This window comes from Oryzias latipes, chromosome 2, assembly GCF_002234675.1.
Source record: "Oryzias latipes chromosome 2, ASM223467v1".
Classification (NCBI taxonomy): domain Eukaryota; kingdom Metazoa; phylum Chordata; class Actinopteri; order Beloniformes; family Adrianichthyidae; genus Oryzias; species Oryzias latipes.
Window position 1 is genome coordinate 4674548 of NC_019860.2, and position 14772 is coordinate 4689319.

Here is a 14772-nt window from a genome sequence, read left to right on the forward strand (position 1 = left end):
TTCATTGAGAGGAGTAGCATGTTCATCAGCAGAATACTGTCCCAACGCTGCTCCACAGACAGCCCGAGAAAGTCTTTAGTCCCTCATGCTTTTAGATAGTCCAACAAAAATGTCATCTGCAGCTGCTGGTTCTGTTCGGGCCATGGGGGAAATTCACATGGTCCCATACAATAACATATCGTGGTAGGTGAGTCCCTACGATACCTCTCTCAGTTTCAGGGATCAAATCAAAATGAAGGCGGTCCAAAAGATGAGGAGCTTCTGTGTATTGTATGGGCCAAGACAGGAGATGTGAGTTGCCACACCATTATCAGATATGGCAACACACAGTTATATTTTCCCCTCGCTGGCCTGGGACATCCTCCTTCGTTAGTCAAGTTCTAGTTTCAGCTGACTATCAATTGCTGTAAGAAATTTATCAAACGTTCCAAGGGATTCAAATATCGTATTCATGGTATTATGTTCTTGACTAATTTTGACAGTTGAACAGACTATTGTGCATGTAATGACTCACACAATGAAATCATGCAGACTCATTTTGAAGCGAACAACCATTAGACTGAGAATCAACAATCAGTTTAGATCAACAAGATCTGTTCACTTGGAATATGTGCTAAATGAAGGCTACTTTTGCTTAATTACTTGCAAAGATGTACTGAGACATTGAGACATGTACTAAGACATTTGCAATTTGATGAAACTAATGAGAAATGCTATTCTGTTGTGAACAATTGCCAAGTGGTTTGGAGGTTTGTCCATGTTGCTTTGAGAATGTAATTTCTGTTTCAAGAAATGAACCAAACCAATGGAGAAAAACTGCAACACCGAGTGAGTTGTGTGTTCCTCTGTGTTTTTATCTGTACTTTTATCTGTGTTTTTATCAGTGTTTTATCTTGTTTTTATTTTTATTCATTATTTGATGTACTTTGTTTTTATTGTTTGCATTTTGTTTGGTAATCTTTTGTCTGGTTTTTGGTTAATGTACAGCACTTTGGAAACGGCCTGTTTGAGAAATGTGCTATATCAATAAAGTGGATTGGATTGGATTGATATGTTCTTCTCATTCTTTAGGGAGTTCAGCTTCTTTACTGACCTCAGAGTCTTCAGTCTGCAGTCTGGACTCTCGAGAAAACCACACAGAGGAAGAAATGCTGAATCATGCAGTTTGTTCCAGCTCAGTTCCAGTTCTGTCAGATTGGATGGATTTTTCTTCAGAGCTGAGCCCAGAGCTTCACAGCTGATCTCTGACAAACTGCATCTCTCCAACCTGAAATCAGACAGAAAAGTGCGTTGAAGAGCAGTGATGCAGCCAGAGGATCTACAATAATAAGTGAAGAATGGGTGCTTATCACAATGCTTACACCTCAGTATGTGTGTAAATGCAATAAACAGTGTTCAACTCTTACTTTGTGGTACTTTTTTTGGTCAAGTGGAAGAAGGTTCAGATACAACATTAGATATTTTGAATATCACATTATATTTTGTACCTTGAACTTCTTCCATCCATTTGCTTTTCAACAAAGCTTTACAAGTAAATGGTTTAGGTAGGGTAGGGTCAGTCGGTCGGTCGGTAGGTAGGTGGGTACCTACCTGGCCCCCCTGGAAGTTGACAACAATCTCCTTTGTCTTGCTGACATTATGCAGGAGGTTATTGTCTCTTCAGTATTTTGTTAACAAGATAGTGCTGTGAGTTGTTGTGCTGTCATGTGTCAGCAGGGTGAAGAGCAACGGACAAAGCACACAACCTCGGGGTGCCCCGGTGTTCAGACTAATTGTATTCGAGAAGTTGTTGCCGACACGTACTGCTGGGGTGCTTGGCTGAGGAATTCCAGCAGCCAGTAGCAGATGGGGGTGCTAAAACCCAGTTTGTCCAGTTCACAAATGAGTTGCTGTGGTATTATTGTGTTAAATGCCGAGCTGTAGTCTATGAACAACATTCTTACATGAGCCCTTTTTGTCCTAGTGGGTGAGGGCTGGATAGAGAGAACAGATGGCATCCTCTGTGAATCGTTTGGGATTTTGTGCAAACTGAAAGGGGTCCTGGGTGGGGAAAAGGGTGGATTTTATGTGCGACATGACTAGCCGTTCAAAGCACATTGCGATGATGGCCGTTAGTGCTAAAGGATGGTAGTAGTTGAAACAGGATGGTGATGGTGTATTTGGCACAGGTATTACAGGTATCACTAGTCACATTTTTGGAGCACAAATGTCAGCAGACAGCTTTTCAAAATGGAGCTGTGGAAGGAAAAAGATAAGTTCTTGTGCACATCTTTGAAAAGAACAAGCAGCTGCAGAAAGATGCTGCTGCAGATCAGAATCTGGACATTTCTGCTCACTGTGGGTCAACACAAATTTGTCATCATATTAATGTTAGACAACTGAAACATGGAGTCTGACCTCAGAGTCTGCAGTCTGCAGTCTGGACTCTCCAGAAAACCACACAGATGACGAAAACCTGAATCCTGCAGGTTGTTGAGGGTCAGGTCCAGTACTGTCAGATTGGACGGGTTTTTCTTCAGAGCTGAGACCAGAGCTTCACAGCTGATCTCAGAAAAGCTGCAGTCCTCCAACCTGCAATCAGACAGAAAAGTGTGTTCAGGAGCAGTGATGCAGCTGGAGGTCCAGGAACTTGGTAAAATTAGTCAGGTGGGACCCGCCCTGATGACAGACTGACAGATGACATTTTCACTGTTTGCTCATTTCTTTTGGATTTTGACCCAAAAACAGGATCATGAATGAAGATGCAATAGATTAGAAATGACTTTAAATGAAGTTAAAACAGACGAGGATTTGAAATGTCATTTATCATCACAAATTAGTATGATTAATAATTCAAGATGCAAGGCAGAAATGCAGATTGAACTAACAGTTGGAAAATGAATTTTTATTCTTATTATGGAACCAAAAAACACAACAATTTAAAATCCAATAGATTTTGCTTTGATATAAACCTTTGATTTTAAAAATGTCAGATTTACTTTTAAATCTTAATTTTGAATCCTAAATTGTAAAAAGGTTTTTTCAATTGACATCACATTGCAAAGTGAGTTTTTCATTAAGAATTGAAGATCACTTTGAATTATGGGTAAAAAACAATTCCATAGGAAAGTCTTGAACACATTTTAACGAATCCGACACAAAATCAAGTGAAAAATCTGCTGATTAACAGCCGTCCGTCCGCTTTAACAGAGTTACACTTCTTTTCGCTGTTATGTCTGCAGACATTAGATTAAGGTCCGTATCCTTCTGCGGCTGTTATCAGAGATGCTGAAAGTTGAGGTCAAGTTGTCTGCAGGTCAGAACTTTCTGCTGAAAATCAGGGTCACTTCAGACTTGGAGAAAGCAAATGAATCCAGGTGTCATATTTCGTGAAATTATATTTGACTCTTAGATGTATTCCTGCATATTGGTTAAGATGACTGTGATCAAACACTTCTCAAAATCCTTCATAGTGGAGCATGCTTGGGTGGTTGAACATCAGGAGCGACTGCGTTGGGCTTATCAGCAGGCGGGCCAGAATCTGGACCAAGCGGCAGAAGCTCATCATGCTTATGCAGGTTGTGTAGCCATCTGTCCCTGCTGCCGGCCGACTGATGTACGTGAGAAACAGGCGGTTTTCCGGAAGGCATTAAATCCAAGATGTGTGCTTTCCTGATCCCCATAAATTGTTGGAGCATCTGGGTGGGGATTTACCTGTGTACTATGTTGTGCCTGTCGACTCTTCTGGGGCGCCCCTTCAATGTACACCGTAATGAGCTACGGCTGTGTGGTCCCAGTGTACAGAGTGGGGCTGTGATGGTGCCCCCTGTGGCGGAGGAGGATAGTGAGTTAGATGCTAATGGAGGCTGATGACTCAGTGATTGTTGTCCTTGTGCCAAGCACTGGGTTCAGTCTTGAGGTTCAGGGGCCTGGTTCTTGTACTGGTGAGACTGAGGTTTTGGCACTTCTTTTGACCCTTACGCCCCGTGTGCGCCGGTTTCCACAGTGCTTCCTTCAGCATGTGGAGCTGAGGTAGGAGCAGATGACCCACAGTTGACACGTGGTGTCTGGGCCTGTTGGGCCTCGCCAGACGGCTCTTTCCACTGCTGGGTTACACTCCAACCGTTTCCGTTTGCCCAAGTCGGTGTTGCCACCTGGTGGCAATACAGTGGGGCACTGATCTTTTCTTGGGGGGGTTGTAAGTGTGACCAATGGGGATATGGTTCAGGGGCATTGTGCGGTAAATAAGGAGAACAGATGTGTGTGTGGGTGTAACACTTGGCCGTTTCCGGTTTGCTGTACATCATGCGGTTGCTGTTTATGTGATGTTGCTTTTTTCTGGCTGTATAAAACTAAAAGGGTTTGAACCTTTTCATGTTCTCTTGGCTCTGATTTCTGCCGTTGTGGCATGCACCTGTAGAGGTGTATGCCACGACAGAGGACTTTGTAGACTGGTGTAAACTTAATCAACTTCACATCAATGCCACCAAAAAAAAGGAGATGGTGGTGGACTTTCGTAAAAAGGCTTCACAGTCTCCACCAGTATTCATCCAGGGACTGGACATCGAGACGGTGGATGTGTACAGGTACCTGGGTGTTCACATCAATAATAATTTGGACTGTTCAGACAACACAAGGGTCCTGCACAAAAAGGGTCAGAGTGGCCTCCACCTTCTCTGAGGAGGCTGAGGGCCTTTGGTGTTTGTAGGCCACTACTCAGGACTTTTTATGAAACTGTTGCTGCATCAGCAAATTTCTATGGGCTATTCTATAGGCTAGCTATTTCTATAGGCTAGCTCTGTCCTAGGCTGTCCCCTGGACTCGGTGGACTCTGTAGGTGAGAGGAGGATGCTGACTAAGCTGTCCAGCATCTGGAACAACCCCTCTCACCCCCTGTATGAGACAGTGAGGACCATGAGTAGCTCGTTTAGCCATAGACTGCTGCACCCCCAGTGCAATAAGGAACGGTATAGCAGGTCATTTGTCCCAACAGCAGTTATACTATTCAATAACATGGGTTATGACTGCTGAAACTGCTGCTGTATTCACGTTTTTATTTATGACATGTACTCTTAATTCCATTTTTATTCCTACTTTTCCTATTTGTTTGGCTCCTCTCCTCTCCTCTCCTCTCCTCTCCTCTCCTCTCCTCTCCTCTCCTCTCCTCTCCTCTCCTCTCCTCTCCTCTCCTCTCCTCTCCTCTCCTCTCCTCTCCTCTCCTCTCCCCTCCCCTTCCCTTCCCTTCCCTTCCCTTCCCTTCCCCTGTTCTTGCCTTGTCTAACATTGAACTATTTAAATATTATTTCTCCCAGTTAAATGTGAACATAGTCTTTTTCAGATCAATTTCAAAACAGATATTTGTCTTAAAACTGAAATGCAATAAACAAAAATGGGCCCATAATATGCCTAAGCTGATTGATAGCTAGAATAATCAGAACCTTAAAGTTTCCACGTTGCATGCCAATTGTCTGGAGTTTGGATGTTAAAACTCTGACGGTCCTGTCAGAGTCAAACTGCCTTTAACGTGCGTGTGTTCCACTCACTAGACACCTGTCTTCTTCTTACTGTCCCGGTGTTTTCAGTTACTGTGTTAGTGACTCAAACTCCACAGTCTCATGTAGGCTATGCTAAGAGAGCTATTTTATTCTGAACTCACTTTACATTCTTTCTTAACACACCTGTCAGATTTTCTTAACATTTCATTTCTGCTGGACTGACACGACTGTACTGTCTTCTCCTGATGATGTCATAGTTTCTCTTCTCTCTCACTCTTCCTTATGCATCATCCAATTAATTTAAGAATAACAAAATATATTCTGCCCTCTTTAACAGCAGCATTATGGAGTAGCATGGATTCTGACCTTAGAGTCTGCAGTCTGCAGTCTGGACTCTCCAGAAAACCACACAAATGAAGCCCTCCTGAATCCCGCAGGTTCTTGTTCCCACTCAGGTCCAATTCTGTCATGTTGGACGGGTTTTTCTTCAAAGCTGAGCCCAGAGCTTCACAGCTGATCACTGACAATCTGCAATACATCAACCTGAAATCAGATAGAAAAGTATGTTCAGGAGCAGTGATGCAGCTGGAGGTCCAGGAACTTGGTAAATCCAGTCAGGTGGGACCCGCCCTGATGAAAGACTGACAGATGACATTTTCACTGTTTCGTAATTTTTTGGGGGATTTTGCCCCAAAAAACATGATCATAAATGAAAATGCAATAGATTATAAATGACTTTAAAACGAAGGTAAAATAGACAAGAAATTGAAATGTCATTTATCATCACAAATTATTAATGACCAAATATATTTTCAAGATGGATGCCAGAAATTCAGATTGAATTGACAGTTGGAAAATGAACTTTCATTCTAATTATGGAACCAAAAAACATGACAAGTTAAAATCTAATAGATTTTTCTTTGATTTAAAGCTTTGATTTGTCTGTTGTCTTTTATTTGCCTTTGGTTTTAGACAGAGGACTTTTTCCAGTGAGTTAAGGAGTATTAAGTTGAAGCAACCAAGCAAGGTGAAAAACCTGTGTAGAAATAATTCTTATGAAAATAAATTCTGTTTTGTAATTAAATGACAAATAACTATAATTGAAAATAACAAAATATCAAATTTTCGTAACAAATCTGTCAGATCTACCATTTATTAGCCAAATAGTTAAAAACCAGAACTGCTTCCAAAGTATTAATATAAATGCCACTTTGACAGCCTGGTGGGAATTTCTCAAAATATCGATATCAAACTCATCACTACAACCGTGCAAAATGACACCCATCTGGAACAACCCAGACGTCCTTGTAACCAAAAAGCGTTTTCTGGCTCCTCTCTCTCTGTGTGGGGTGGGGCCTGGGGGGGTCGGGGCTTCAGGGGATGTACCCCCGGGCGGGGGGGGGGGGCTGTTTGACCACCAGGGGACAGTCTACCAGCTGTCCCCAACTTACCCTCTTCCTCGTATCATATCATGTTAGGGTGATGGGGAGGGGGGTCAGCCTGTGATGCACCTTGGGGGAGGAGCTACTTGGCAGTGGTCCCACTCCAATGATTGGCGTGTGGAATAGCCCCACCTCTCAGTTTTAGACATTGGTTGCACATTAATTGCACTTGGACCCTTGGTAGGGGGGGTGCATGGACATCACTCCCAGCAACCAGCAGATGTCCTTTCAACGCCCTACCTGCCAATTTTAACTGCACCCTAGACGTTTAGGGCCCCTTGGTTGGGAAGGTGATTGGACATCACTGCGACCGAGGCCGTGTTCCTTGGGTGCTGGCTTCCTTGGCCTGGCAGCGCTCTCTCCACTCAGGGAGAGGGATCCCTGAGTTCTCTGGCAAGACCAAGAGCCAAAGATCACATCACATCTGAGCCTGTGGGTGTCCATGTCCTTATGGACACCCACGGCATGGAATGTTCTTGCCAAAATTACAACTGTTGATAAGCCTGGTCGGGCCATGTTTACAACACTTCTTGTGGACCCCTCTTCTCCTGGGTGTCCTCTTCCTGGGCGGAGATGGCTGGCCCCTGCCTTGCTATCTCCTGAACCAACCGTAGGACGAGTGGATGGCTGCCTGGAGCGTGGGGTGGATCTCTCTTGGGGGGTCCTGGCTCATAAATGGGGTTGGGATGGGACCCTAACACTAACCCCAGAACTCCTGGAGGGTGATGGTGTCCCAGTCTGGGGCTGTGGGAGCTCTTTTGGGGCTGGGCCCCGTGTTGGGTCCTCCCAGCGTGGCGGGGGTGCTGGTCTTCTGGGTTGGCTGGAGCTTGCACTCTCTGTCCCCCCATGCCTCCCTGCTCTCTGGCTTTGGGAGCCACCGTGGCGGTCCTGCTGGCCCTAGCCTGTGTGGCAGATGTTCTCTATCAGCTACCGTACGGGTGTTGGGGGGCTCTAGCTGCCGCTGCTGCTGCAGGTCTTGGTGTGTGGATGACTGGGCACTCTCTCTCCATGCGTTTACATTCCATCATCCATTTTAGAAGAACATAAACACTCACTTGATTACAGGGGTTAGCTCACCTTTGCACTAATAGTTTGCGTGATTTAATGAAATATTTCACATTAGTATGTCTGAATGCATAGGTATGCGTGTGTAAACAATATTTTATTGTGTACATTTTGACATGTGAACATCTTTGGAGCCAACAGGTATGTTTATAACATTTGCCCTTATAGACTTGTATTACATCTGAATCTCACTGTAATGATCATAAACATCCAGCAACTTGTTGCTTTATGCTGCTTCATGGTTCTATCCCCCCTTCTATAATCATCCTCCTATCTCCCCCTTTCTAACATCCCTCTCTCTTATTCCCTCCTTTCCTTATCCGTCTGGTCCAACACAAACGATTTTCAAACATGATTAAAATGAATAAAGTTTGGTCTAGATTACAAAAAGGGTTTATTCAGACATACCTCTGGTTTGTCAGAAGATTCATAACCCCTGTTGTTAAAGTAAAATATGTCCAACACAAGAGGCCTTTAGCTCTCATCTGTTTGCCCAGCTGTTGGACAGGACAAGGTGGAAAAAAAAGTAAGAAATGGAATCCTTCTCAAGTGCTGTTGAAAACATGTTTGCTAATATCTACAAAGGGTCATGTTTCTTTGTAATGATTTTAACATAGATTTAGTGAACCCAAACAATCACACCAAGACAGGAGATTTTACACATGCAATGTACAGCTTAAGCCTATTTTCATTAATCAACAGACCGAGCAGAATAACAACAAACAGCGCGACCTTGATAGATAATATTTTTACCAACTGCCTAGAAAACAGAAAAAAAAGCAGACAACTAATGACAGACTTTAGTGACCACTTCCCAGTATTTGCTAACTATGATTGCATTTGCATAGAAATAAAAGAGAAAAGGCAAATAGCTTACAGAAAAAACTAAAAGAAGAATCAATAAATGCATTTAAATCAGAACTAAAAGCACAAACCTGGAAAACTCTGTATGAAAGCAATGATGTCAACACAGCTTATGAAATCGTTATGCAGGAGTTTACATCTATATACGACAAAAACTGCCCACTTACAAAATCCTGTAATAGAAATCAACATAATAAAAGCCCATGGATGACAACTGGACTGAGAAACGCATACATGAAAAAGAACAGTTTATTCAAACAATTCTTATAAAACCCAACTGTTGAGTTCTGTTTCACCTGAAAAGGCTAGTGATGGAGCAGCTATGAAAAATATAAAAACAAATTTCTGCAAACAAACAAATTCCCAAATTTGTTCGCTCCCAAATTACAGTACTTGTGGTTCCTAGAATTTCTAAAAGTACAGTCGGAGGTAGAGCGTTTAGCCACTAAGCCCCTATTTTATGGAGTAAGCTCCCAGCTCATGTAAGAGAGGCCGACACAGATGCCACATTCAAAGTTAGACTGAAAACATTCCTCTTTGGACAGACCTATTGTCAGATTAGCTAGTATTCAGAGATTATTTTAACTTAATGTTAATTTATATAAATTAAACTTAATAACAATAACAATTAGTTGTTAGTAGGCTGCTAGAAATTTTGAGGCTGGGGTATCTATGGTGCACTGGGGTTCTGTCCTCTTTTCTTATCTACAGTACTTCTACCCTCCTTCTCTTCTCTATCCTTGATCATTATTCATCATTTAGTTCTCCATGCCTCTGTTTGGTGCAGTGCCATTCATGTATTGTCCCTCTTTCCCTCTCCCCTCCTGGGGAGTGGGAGTGCTTCCAGATTCCAGTTGGCTCATCCGTGCTCCTGTTTCTGACCGAGTACCTAGTCTCTACTGCTCCTACACCTGGCTGTGGATCCTGTCTCCAGCTCAACTCGCGCCCCTTGCCGTCACCCCAACTCCATCTGGATGAAGCTCGTCTGCTGGACTTTAAATATGTAGTTGTGGGGTTAGATAAGTCATTCTTCCCTATGAGTTCTGGTAAATCGCCTGTTCGAACTGGGGAGATCCCTCCTTCATGTGGGCACCCCTGAGGTTTCTTTGTTTTTTCCGTAATCCGTTTTTTTTTTTAAGAGTTTTTCCTTACCGCGAAGTACAGTCTAAGGGCAGGGATGCCAGTATAGCTTAGTCAGTTTGTTAGTATTTTCCTATTAAATTCTGTGTAATCATGATCCTTTTGATTTCATGTTTTACTTTTTCAATTATCGATACGAAGCCCATCGAGACGACTGTTAATGAATTGAATTAAATTGAAACAATAAATGTTTAATTTCAACATTAAAGTCCAGTTTCTGACTCACAGACTCTGGTTCACATGAAAACTGATTCACACAGAAGAACACCCTCAGAAGGAGTCTAGTTAACCATTGGAGAGAAGAGAAGATATTCTGACACTCTGGACCACTGATGTCTGAGAGAAGTGGTGCCGCGTGCTGATGCTAAACTAATTCTCTTTATACTTTGCATTAAATCCTTTATCCAATATTCTTAATCTTATAACCTCTTTACTCTTAACTTTGTTGAACGTAATCTTTTCCTGAATAAAAAACCAAAACACAACGATTTTAATTAAATATTTTGAAAATTTGCTAGTATTTCACACCCATCAAATTGGCCCAAGAAAACTTTTATTGTGAAAAATAGATTTTACAGAAACTGAGAAATAAAAAAAAAATCAGACTTTAACTTCAACCTGGTAGACTCTGGTCCTTGAAAATATTGTCTGACATTAAGCCATGCAGCTACAGATCTGCCTCCGTAGGTTTACTCAATTCTTTCATTTCTTTTCATAAAAACTCTCCTTTCTCTGACTTTGCTCTCTAGTCTGCACTCACACTTGTGTGTGTGTGTGTGCGTGTGTGTGTGTACGCGTGTGTTTGCACGTGTGTATGTGCGTGTGTGTGTGTGTGTGTGTGGGTGTGCGCGTGTGCATGCTCACGTGCTCTGTTGTGTCTGATTTGAACTTTGACCTCGGTCAGCTTTCAGGCAGCTTTGATCAGGATGACTAGTCTGTCATTAGTTTGAGTTCTTGTTTGTTTTCTGACTCTTTAAACTCAGAAATCTGTCAAATGTTTACACAGCTGAACATTTTGTTGCCATGGAAACATCTCTAAAGAAAATAAAAGCAGCTGTTTTCTTCCAATGCAGATTTCTGGAAAATCCAGAGAATCTTTGAATCCAAACCTTTCAGCTTCAGTGAAGAACTACAAATGTAGAAATGAACCAACCAGCAGCTTCAATGTTCTGACCTCAGAGTCTGCAGTCTGCAGTTTGGACTCTCCAGTCCAGAACACAGAATCTTCATAGATGAATCCTCCAGGATGTTTCTGCTCAGGTCCAGTTCTGTCAGGTGGGACGGGTTGGACTTCAGAGCCGATGCCACAATTTCACATTCAGTCTCTGTGAGATAACATCCTGGAAGTCTGTAAAAAGAAAGAAAGACAGAAACAGGTGATCTTCTGATGAATTCAGGCTGTGATGAAGTTCCAGTAGGACATTTTTCTCTTCATCAGCGCTTCATCTTCATCATGAAACAGTCCTTCTCATCAGTCTCTCTCAGACCTTCATCTTTCTTTCACGTGCAGCTGGAGGAGAGAAGGTGGAGCTCCATGGAGCTTCATGCTGCCCTCAGTCTGTCAGAGATCTGAGGTCTGAACCCCAAAGTTACCAGAACATCTGGATCACAAAGACTGACTGCCGTCACTCTGACCATGATGATAATGAGGATGATGATAATGATTGAATGTTGACAGTTTTAAATGACCTGTGACGGAAATGACGTCACATGTACCTGTGACGTCATTTCCGGGTGAGCGCAATCCAGTGCTGGTCATGTTTGACTGTTGCTCAATTGTTTGGCATTTGCCTGACTACTTTGTGTGTCTCTGGTCCTGTGTGTGTCTTTGGTCCTGTGTGTTTTTTGGTCCTGTGTGTGTCTCTGGTCCTGTGTCTGCGTCTTTGATCCTGTGTGTGTCTTTGTGAAATTTAACAGAGGGATTTGATTATTTAAAAACTTGTCATTGTGAAAATCATGTCTAGGTCTCATAAAACATTAAAAAAAACTAAATTACAGAACTCATCACTTGGATTACTCAAAAAATATTTGGCATTTTCCTAATTTTTTGCAACACCAACAGTAAAAATCCTCCAAAATCCTCAATATTTTCATAAACAAATGATCTATTGCTTATTTATGGTCTGAAAAAGTGCAGCTGTTTTCCAGTCTGCATTACCTGCCGTCTTTATTTATACGTTACTATCACCAAGAAAAAAACCGTAAAAATAAATGTATATGGAAAATACAGACAAGTATTAAAAATGTCAGCAATAGTCAGTGAAGAATGACATTATTAGAACAAGCTTAGAAGAACCTTATTTGACCGTTCTGTGTCTGAGTTTAAACTCACAGTTCAACCAGTAGTGACATTCTGGGCAAAGGCATGGAGAACTAAATGAGCTTGATGTTGTTGCCCCCCTGAAACCTAAATTCGTTAGACAAGACCGAGTGGCACCATTTTTTTAACGCTGAAACACATTCTCTTAAACAAGTAACCCATAAATTGGAAAGAGAATGGCGTTGCTTCGGTTCAGAGCAGTCTATGAATACCTGGAAACATAGCCTTTTTAATTATTTAAAAAAAGCTTTGCGTAGAGCTAAAACCCAGTACTATTCAACCTTAATAACAGAGAATGGAAATAATCCAAGATTTCCTTTTAGTACTGTTGCTAGATTAACTTGTAGTCAGAGCTCAGTAGATACCACATATTCGTGTTTCTCTCAGCTCTGATTATTTTCTAACATTTTCTTACATTTTTCAATAGAAGCCTCTGTAACATTAGACTGCTTCACCACTGTGGATGAAGCGGAAATAACATCAGTTATTACGTCCTCCAAATCCTCAACTTGTCTGTTAGACCCAAATCCCTCTAGACTTTTTAAAGAAACCTTCCCCCTAATTAATGAATCCATACTAACGATAAAAAATACCTCTCTGGAAATGGGTTACTTGCCAGCCACAGTCTTTTAAATATGCAGTTGTTAAACCTCTTCTGAAAAAGCCCAGTTTGGATCCTAGCATCTTGGCCAACTACAGACCGATATCAAACCTCCCCTTTATTTCAAAAATCCTAGAAACAGTTAATCAGCTTTACCGCCACCTAAAGGGCAATAGCCTCTTGAAGACTTTCAGTCGGGGTTTAGACCTCACCACAGTACGGAAACTGCACTAGTTATAGTCTCTAATGACTTGTTATTGGCCTCAGAAAAGGGACTAGTCTCTATTCTGGTCCTGTTAGACCTCAGTGTAGCCTTTGAAACCATTGATCATAGTATTTTACTCCAAAGATTAGAGCATGACATAGGGATCAGAGGATCCGCCTTCCAGTGGTTTGAATCCTATTTATCGGATAGGTACCATTTCGTTGATGTAAATGGACAGTCCTCTCAGTGCACTCGAGGTAATTATGGAGTCCCACAGTCTCAGTTTTAGGACCCATCCTGTTAATGACCTACGTGATTCTCTTAGGAAACATAATTAGGAAACACAGCATTAATTTCCATTGTTATGCTGACGATACGTAGTTGTATTTATCCATTAAACCTGACCAGAATGACAATATAGAGAAAGTGAATGCCTGCATCAGAGACATCAAGACCTGGAACTCGTCCGTTTACTTTGTCCGTTCTTCTATTACAAGCAGAAACTCTTTTTTTGCTGATGCAAAAAAAGAGTTTCTGCTTGTAGTAGAAGAACGGACTCACTGAAATATAGCGCTTTCTTTTTTTTTACCGTGCGTTTCCATGGTGACTCCAGAGATTTGCGATCCATTGATAATGTCTTTATGTACTTGACGTGCAGGTGCATTAACCCAGGGTTACCAAGGCGAGCGTAATTACGCCAACTCATATCCGGTCTTTTGGAACCGACATACCCAGAGAAAGCAAGTTCAGGTGGATTTCAGCCAGAGTTCAGGGTTAAAGTCAGGGTAATTTAAACATGCTTCCTGGAATACCCCCCTGTACTTGTTGCTTTCTTGAAGCCGTTTATGTTGTCATGAAAACAGTACATTCTGGGGGTGCGGTTTGTTACCAGCTGACTGACATGAAAGTGTTTTTTCCCTTCTCTGCTCCTCTGAAATCTCTGTGGAATGATGACTCAGCATTGTTGTTCTTTTGGGCAGCGGTCCCCAACCTTTATTGTGCCACGGACTGGTTTGATGTCTGGCAAAATTCTCACGGACCAGTATGTTATATGTGGCGGACACACGCTGCAGCAACACTGCAATAAAGGCAAAGACACGTGATAAGACGTATTCTGCATTTTGACACGCTAAATATTGTACATCACACAGGTGTCATCATCCTCTCCCCTTCCCACACTCATGGTGCTAAAAAGAAGTAAACACAACAGGAAGAAATAACTAAGGATGAAACAACCCTAACTGCCAGATGAAAGGACCCGTAGGCAAAAAGAAACACCCTTGCTGAACCCTATTTGACTAAAGCAGGCAAAGGGGATTGATTTAATTCCCTGTGATGCCAGTGCCGACAGTAACCCCTCCAACCTGTGGAACTCTGACAGCAGACCAAACATGCACGTGACCAACACTACAGTACAACAAAATAATATGACTTGAATGAAAACTGTGGTATTTTCTAAACACAACAATAAACACGAATTATGACATGAGCAACATCCCCTCTGCCCGCAACACTCCCTCGTCGCTATTATTATAACATTTAAACATGCCTTCAGAATATGTGTATGGAAAATCCAACTCACCACAATGCTGAATGGTTCGAGGGAATCTCCTGTTTAGATAAATCTGTATTATAAGTAGGACTCCTGATACTGTCTATTT

General features: G+C 42.1%; 2 protein-coding genes across 2 annotated transcripts in view; one reads left to right on the top strand and one right to left on the bottom strand.

The window, feature by feature from the left end:
- LOC101163225 (gastrula zinc finger protein XlCGF57.1) overlaps positions 1-14772 on the top strand; it is a 466623-nt gene that overhangs the window by 130831 nt on the left and 321020 nt on the right. The gene's annotated exons all lie outside the window — the stretch shown is intronic.
- The window catches only part of LOC105355210 (NACHT, LRR and PYD domains-containing protein 12), a gene marked incomplete at its 3' end in the record, with an annotated part of 36268 nt that overhangs the window by 2684 nt on the left and 18812 nt on the right, over positions 1-14772 (bottom strand). The window contains exons 9-11 of the mRNA XM_023949599.1: positions 11160-11333; positions 5841-6017; positions 2398-2571 (exon numbers count right to left, since the gene is read on the bottom strand). Of these exons, the coding sequence (XP_023805367.1) occupies positions 2398-2571; positions 5841-6017; positions 11160-11333 (525 nt within the window). The remainder of the gene's footprint in view (positions 1-2397; positions 2572-5840; positions 6018-11159; positions 11334-14772) is intronic.